Source organism: Synchiropus splendidus, chromosome 9, assembly GCF_027744825.2.
Source record: "Synchiropus splendidus isolate RoL2022-P1 chromosome 9, RoL_Sspl_1.0, whole genome shotgun sequence".
Taxonomy (NCBI): domain Eukaryota; kingdom Metazoa; phylum Chordata; class Actinopteri; order Syngnathiformes; family Callionymidae; genus Synchiropus; species Synchiropus splendidus.
Window position 1 is genome coordinate 18,425,703 of NC_071342.1, and position 7,836 is coordinate 18,433,538.

The 7,836-nt window shown below is 46.4% G+C and overlaps 1 protein-coding gene across 1 annotated transcript; it reads left to right on the plus strand.

The window, feature by feature from the left end:
• The first annotated feature begins 1,170 nt into the window (after window positions 1-1,170).
• On the plus strand, window positions 1,171-6,513 carry LOC128764618 (NACHT, LRR and PYD domains-containing protein 3-like). Its single transcript, XM_053874524.1, has 7 exons — window positions 1,171-1,282; window positions 1,398-3,150; window positions 3,220-3,393; window positions 4,169-4,342; window positions 4,414-4,587; window positions 4,753-4,799; window positions 5,963-6,513. The coding sequence occupies exons 1-7, from the start codon at window positions 1,192-1,194 to the stop codon at window positions 6,511-6,513; spliced, it is 2,964 nt and encodes a 987-aa protein (XP_053730499.1). The 5' UTR covers window positions 1,171-1,191.
• The last annotated feature ends 1,323 nt before the right edge of the window (window positions 6,514-7,836 follow it).

The following is a 7,836-nucleotide window of genomic DNA, read 5'->3' on the forward strand; positions in this document are numbered from 1 at the left end:
ATGTTTCTCATTGAAACGTGTGTTTCTTAGTAAAAAACAGCAACAAACAGAGACTGATGGACTACGGCCAGAACCTCAATCCACACCCACAGGTGTACCTCCGAGGACTGGACACCAGGGGTCAGACGAGAGGTGAGGTCAATGTCATTCTGAGCCAAGATCATGCTGACATTCAGATAGGTCATCAATAGGTTCTGTTCCTGTTGGGCAGCCATTATTCTCTGACTTGCACACATCACACATCACGCTCTGTAGTGGAATGGAATTCCTTAAATAATTGTAGAACCGACTCGTGCAGTGTGTGCTGCGGTCACCTGAGGAATCATGTTTTCATCATGAAATCGATGAATGGACTGTCAGATGAAGATCTCGGGCGAGAGTGCACCAAATCACAGTTCTCACAACTGTCCTTCTCTCTCTTCTTTGCAGAGATGCTCAAAAACGACCAGGTCTTCTCACAGACCAACAACCTCAGCAGCCTCAGGACTTTACCCTTCAGGTATGTAGACCTGCAAGTGACATTCCAATTCTGCCTCTGATTTTATGGAGTCCGAATAGGAAGAATATTCTAGATATATTGGAGGTTTTTCAGCTTCGATCTGTGCCAGATCTGGAAGTCAAAGGAGGAGGAGACTGTACGGAAACACAAGAAGAAACTTCTCACCTGTGAAACTAGACTCTCTTTGAGCTTGGGCCCTGAAGTCAGTATCAGAGTAATTGACTCACTTGGTGGAAAACAATGGCCATGAGCAAAGCCATCAAGTAGGAGTCAGTCCAAAGGTATCTCCTCTTGGCTACTTGTCATAGTGGCAATATGATATAAAGTTATATGAAAATAACCCATCTGCAGATGAAAGTACTGCACAGGATCCTGTGATCCATGATGAACAAATGAGAATGTTCAATGCTGCTGCTCTTTATTGCTACTGCTCAGGGGGCAGGGAGGAAACAATATTGTATTTTTTGTTTTGATGTGTTTTGTTATTTTGTAGCAAGACTCTCTTCTAAAAGGGGCAGGGCATGTAGAGCAGGTTCATCACATAATCGCATCCCGTGGTTCTGTTGCAGCTTCTCTGGAGCAAACTCCTCAGCTATGTGGAGAAGGAGTGGCTGAGACTCCAGAGAATTCTGAAGCCTCATGACCACCGAAGTCAAGCGAGAGAGGAGGAGGAGGAGGAGGAAGAGGAGACGATGAAGGGCAGCAGAGAAGCATTCCTGAAGATCACAGAGAAAATCCTGCTGAGCATGAACCAGGAGCAGCTGGTCGAACGTCTGTGGAGAAGTATGCAGACCTGAACCATCGATTAGATGTTGCGGTTCATCTGTGCTGAAACGTCAGATCAACAACAGGCAACCTGCAACTTCTAGAGTTTGCTCACTGACTTTTTATCTCTCAGGAAAACCTGTTGAAACCACTGATGTGCGGAAGAGCCTTCAGAGAAAGTTCCGGCACATGGATAACATCGCGAAAGAAGGAGAACGAACCCAGACAGATGATATCGACACAGAGCTCTTTGTCACCAACTGGAGTCAGGACCACATTAGTGAGAAGCATGAGGTCCAACAGGTGAAAGCGCCAGCCAGGAAACACACTGGTCTGGAAAAGACTATCCAACACCAGGACCTCTTAACGGACCCAAGCATCAGGTGCCTGCTGACTAAAGGTGTGCCTGGCATCGGGAAAACAGTCCTCACCCAGAAGGTGACCCTGGACTGGGCTGAAGACAAAGCCCACCAGGACTTTGACTTCATATTTTGTTTCACCTTCCGAGAGCTGAATGTGCTGAAAGGCAAGAAGTTTAGTTTGATGGAACTTATTAATCACTTCTTTCCAGAAACGAAAAAAGTGAAACCCCAGAGCTTTGAGGAAGTGCGTGTTCTGTTCATCTTTGAAGGTCTGGACGAATGTGACCTGCCCCTTGACTTCAACAACAATCCCGTCCTGACTAAAGTAGTAGAGCCGGCCTCTCTAGATGTGCTGCTGACAAACCTCTTGAAGAGGAATCTTCTTCAAAGAGCTTGTCTTTGGATGACCACACGGCCTGCAGCAGCCAATAAGATCTCTTGTAATTGGGTGGACATGGTGACAGAGGTCAGAGGATTCAATGACCACCAGATGGAGCAGTACTTCAGGAACAGATTCAGCGATAAAAAGCTGGCTCACAGCATCATCGCTTACATCAAGACCTCGCGTAGCCTCGACGTCATGGGTCACCTCCCGATCTTCTGCAGGATCACTGCCACAGTTGTGGAGGACATGTTGAAGATGACAGAGATAGTAACGCTGCCCAAGACCCTGACTGAGATGTACATCTACTTCCTGGTGGTTCAAACCAAATTTTATAGGATGAAATACGACAAAGGAGCTGAAACAGAGTCACACTGGACTCGCAACAGCAAGAAGATGATCAAGTATCTGGGAAAACTGGCTTTCCAGCAGCTTCAAAAAAGAAAATTCATCTTCCGTGAGTGTGACCTGGCTGAGTGTGGCATCAAACTGAGGGCTGCCTCAGATTACTCCCAAGTGTTCTCACAGGTCTTCAGAGAGGAGCGAGGACTGTCCCAGGAGAAGGTGTTCAGCTTCGTCCATATGAGTGTTCAGGAGTTTCTGGCTGCTCTCTATGTTCACATGAAGTTTAGCAAGTATGGCGTCAATCTTCTGCATGAAGGACAGCCAGCAGCAGCCTTTGGATTTAGTCTTAATCATGAGGAGTTCTACCAAAGCGCATTGAATGAAGGTGTGAAGGATCCGAAGCTGGACATGTTCTTGCGATTTCTTCTGGGTCTTTCACTCAAGTCAAACCAGAGTCTCCTGAGAGGTTTGTCTGAAGAGATTGGAAGTTCCTGGACCAGCCAGAAAAGTGCTGAGCTCATCCAGAAGAAAATCAGAACAACAGAGTCTCGAGAAAGAATCATGAATCTGTTTCACTGTTTGGATGAACTGAAGGACACTTCTCTAGTGGAGGAGGTCCAGAAGATGATTAGATCAGGACGTCTCTACACAGATCCACCGTCTTCTTCTCACTGGTCTGCCCTGATCTTCCTACTACTGACCTCACAGGAAGATCCCTTTGACCTCAACAAATATGGCGCTTCCACTGAAGCTTTTCTGAACTTGCTGCCTGTCATACGAGCTTCAAACAAAGTGCTGTAGGTGATCCAACACGACTTATTGGAAGACACAAACATGACTGATGATGTTTGTTTTATCTTCATCAGGCTGAGATGCTGCAGCCTCTCGATGAACTGTTGTGAAGTCCTGTCATCGGTGCTGAAGTCTCCATCCTCTAAACTGACAGAACTGGACCTGAGTAACAATGACCTGAAAGACTGTGGAGTCAAGCTCCTGTGTGAAGGCCTCAAGAGCCCCAACTGTCAGGTGGAGACCCTCAGGTAAATGCTTTCCACCGTTACCTCCCTGACCCCTGCCAATGAACTTTAACCTTCTGCGATATGTCTGCTGAGCTCATGTGGCTTCTTCATCCATGACATTCATTCTGCTAACTGACATTTGCAAATATGATCATTTAAAATCACAATTTCCTGAAGGTAATGTTCAAATATCAATAGATGATTTGCCTCGACTATATTCCTATTCTACAATTCTTTCTTTACCTAAAAATATGTTGCTTGTCTTATTCGTTGTTCCTGGATGGGATGACTTCAATCTAAGTCAGATTTGGACCCATTCATCTAAAGTTGGGTTTAACCCTGGTGAAGAGAGTGCAGTTAGAGAATGGAGGAGTTCAGACTGGCTGAAATTCTCAGACGTTTTGCAGGAGGAGGAGGGTGGGCGACAGAAAACTTGGGGACAAACTTCGCAGTGCTTCTACTCTTGCTTGTCATTCCCATGCGAATGGGAAAAAAGACAATATTTAATGAGGAATGATCTGTTTAAGGAGAAAGGGAAATCATGGAAAATGGGCAGAAATGGTCCATGTGTGGTTAGTTTGGGAGACAGAGAGGAATATGGAAAGTAGTCTGGTGTAAATGGAAGGTATGACAGGGTGGTGTGGTGAGACAGGCAGTTGGTTTGTGGAGCATCAAAACACTATGAGTGCGTAAACTGGAATTTAATATAGTCATAATAGGAGACGGGGGCATGACAGTTGAATCAATGGAACCCCAGCATAGTTTTACCTGATCACTGATTTGGTGACACTTACAGGCTCAGACTCTGTGGGCTGTCGAAGGAAAGCTGTCCACACTTGTCTTCAGTACTCGGCTGTCCTTCCTCCCGTCTGAAGAATCTGGACCTGAGTGACAACGACCTGAAGGATGCAGGAGTTAACCTGCTGTGTGCTGGACTGAAGAACCTAAACTGCCACCTGGAGACACTCAGGTGGACTCCTTTGCTTGGCCAAGCCTCAAATTCAGGGCCTAATCCATTAAGTGTTGTTTTTTTTTCTACAGTCTGTTGGGGTGTCTGGTCACAGAGGTGGGGTGTGACAGTCTGGCCTCCGCTCTGAGATCCAACCCATCCCATCTGAGAGAGTTGGACCTGAGCTGGAATCATCCAGAAGGACAAGGATTGGATCTACTGTCTGCTGCACTGCTGAGTCAAAGCTGGAGGCTGGAGACTCTCATGTAAGACGATGGAATATCCACCATGATCAAGAGCCACAGCCACATGAACACTTTATACATACCATCACCTCATTCGCTAAATCACATGTCACAAACTGTGACATATAACAGGTGAACAGGTTTCCATCTGAACAGTGGGGTGTAATTCTCGGTTTTCTCCACCAGGACAATGAATTGTGACAAGCAGAGACTGACTCCAGGCCTGAGGAAGTGTGAGTATAACTGGACAGTTTCTTGCGTCAGAGTCCGACTATCAACATGTCAATTACACCCACTAGTGTGTGCCTTGACTTGTCACTGAAGCAACAGTTGATGGTTTGTCTCTGGTGATGCCGCTTGACATCCCAGCGCTGAGTTGTGGCCCTAGTTGTACATGGCTTGGGTAAGGCTGGTCTTGCAACCGGGATGTCTTTAAGGGTTGCATACAAAGGCGGGAGTACAGTTGACCAAAGAGCTCCTGGGATGCTCCTTGAATCCCTACTGGAGTACATTTGTACTTGCACACCATGCTTAGAATTTGGAGCCCAAGGGCTCCAGTCCCAACAGTCATTTGTTTCTGAGGCATCTGGAAAAGCCGAGCCATTTCCCCACCTGCATATTCACCATCATCTGCAGCCCATTGTTGAGTGCTTGGGTGGCATTGCATAGATGGAAACTGGCCTCATGGGAGAAAGGAACAGTCTGACCGGAATGAACTATAGGTTCAGGGAGAGTAGTGCTGATGTCCTTTTGAGGCCACCGATGGTATCCCACCTGAGATGTTCCACTTTTGAGTGTTTGAGCCCTGAGTTATCCCAGTGGCTAAGGTTTTTAATAGGCTCCTCTAGGATTGTTGGTATTGGCTCATTGTTGATAAAGAACCTCTGGTTGCCTGGCCCTTGACCATGAAGTACGATAGAATACTGCAGGATTTTGGTGCCCATCTGATGTTGCCTTGCAGTTTGTGTAACGCCGTCTGGTGCTTGCACTTCGATGTTGTGGTTGTCATGTCATCCATTCTGACTGGAGGTAGACATAGCCCATTGTACAAATGTTCCATTCCAACCACACAAATTCAAATAACTAACTCCAGCTTCATGGCAAAGACCAGCAGGCAGATGGTGCAGCTTGCTCGTGTGACTGGGCAGTTGTACTATTCTCGTAATGCAGAATCATAGGACCTGGGAACTGGAATCTGTGATGCCCTTTGGCTCTGGAAAAATTTGAAGGCTGCCCACAGCGCCTCATGTGGTACTGTCCTGAGAGCTTTGGCCAGGATCCCAAAATATAACATACAGATCTTTCTTTTCCTTCTTGCTTATTTGTACCTGGCACCAGAGGACAAACAAGCACGTAAAAGCATGGGTCCTCCAACTATGTTCCTTCTGCACCACAGACTTCTGTCAGTTCACTCTGGACCCAGACACAGCACACCAGCGCCTCCGACTGACCAACAACAACAAGACAGCGGAACTTATGCGGGAGGATCAGAAGCATCCGTACAGTCCGCGCAGGTTCACGTCGCAACCCCAGCTGATTTGTGAGAACAGTCTCGCCGCTCACCACTACTGGGAGGTGGAACATCAAGGAGACGTTCTGATCGCTGTGACTCACAGGCAGCACAGAAGAACAGCAGAACTTGAGTTTGGACAGAACGATTCTTCCTGGAGTCTGAGATGTTTGGATGGTGTCAGCTACGAGATCTGTCACAATAACACCAAATGGTCGATGACATTCCACTCTGTTTCTGATAGAGTGGGCGTGTACGTGGACTGGAGCGCAGGCGTTGTGTCCTTCTACAGGGTCACGAATGACACACTGATCCACATCTACACCTTCTACACCTCCTTCACTCAGCCTCTCTACCCTGCTTTTGGACTCAGACACCAGATGGGTTGTGGTTCTTCAGTGACTCTGTCGGGTCTTGATGAATATTCTCTGTTATAAATGTTTGTCCATTATGACTTTTTTAATCTGTGAACAGGGATGTATAAATTAAATGGAATAAATTTGTTGCCATCCATTGTCACATCATTCTTTCCATATACTCCGTAAAGCAGGAACATGATCCCTCCTTTGTCCAATGTCAAGTGGTAGGAAACATGTCATCTTTTCCTTTTCACTTGACCACCAAGTGTGATAGATTTTTTTTATGACAAAAAGCTCTCCATAACAAAAGACGATTCGTCAGACACTTGTGAGTATCGCTCAGTGATCTATTACACAGAGCAACAGATTTCCGGGTTGTGAAGAGCCTGCTCCCGCTACATTCATCACCAGCGGGCTGAAAGATGTCAACCTCGATTGATAAATGTTCATGAAGGATGGAGTCCAAAAGAGGCACGAGCGTTGATAGTGGAGGGAGCCCTGAACGGCGCCATGTCTGATAATGAAAATAAAAAGGACAAGCACAGAACAGAGTGGGAGCAGATCGAGAGGCAGATACTACGGCGTTATTGATGCGCCGCCATAAAGCAGCGGGGCGGCTGTTAATTCACACTTAAGAGACGCACTCTGTCTCACGAGAACTATAGATCACAGACGCATCTATGGAAAATTTATGATGACAGCGGCGCTCGCCGAGAGTCCTGTAACTGAAATGACAGTTTTCATGCAAAGAAGATAGGAGCTTCTAGCTTGATGGATCCTCATCACAAAGCATCATCAGACATCGGCTGTCAGCACCTTTGATTTTGAGTGCCAGTGATAACTAAAATTGCTGGTTTCAGCACGTTCCGGACTCGCGGATGTCAATTGGATCTGACACGAGGTTAACATCTGATGAAAGTGAGAGTGCTAAGAGGGAGTAGAGAGGGTTGGAGTCATTTTGGGCTTCAATTCAGTCAGTTATTTGCAAAGTCATTTCTTGTTCTGCTGAGAATTTTGATGACACCATTGCTGGTTTCCTGGGGGAAGGAGGGTGGACTTTCTTCCGCAAATGTCCCTGAGCTTCGGTTTCATTTATCTAAAATCCTAGTTTGCTGAAGGGTGTGCACCACTGTTATAAACTTAAATCTCCTATTTAAACACAAATTTGTCTGACACTCCTTCATCAGTGCTAGCGGTCGCTAAAAACAGAACATTTTTCAGCATTTTCTCTCCATTGTATCTGTGTGCGCCTAGTGCAGGCCTGGCCAACCCGCTGCTCCCAATCCGAATGCAGATCTTTGCTCAGTTTCATGGGGCTCTTCACCAAATGAACCACCACACCAGCCGCAGTTTTGGTCAAGTTGCAGTTGCAATGCACATTTACAAAATTTCAAAATATGG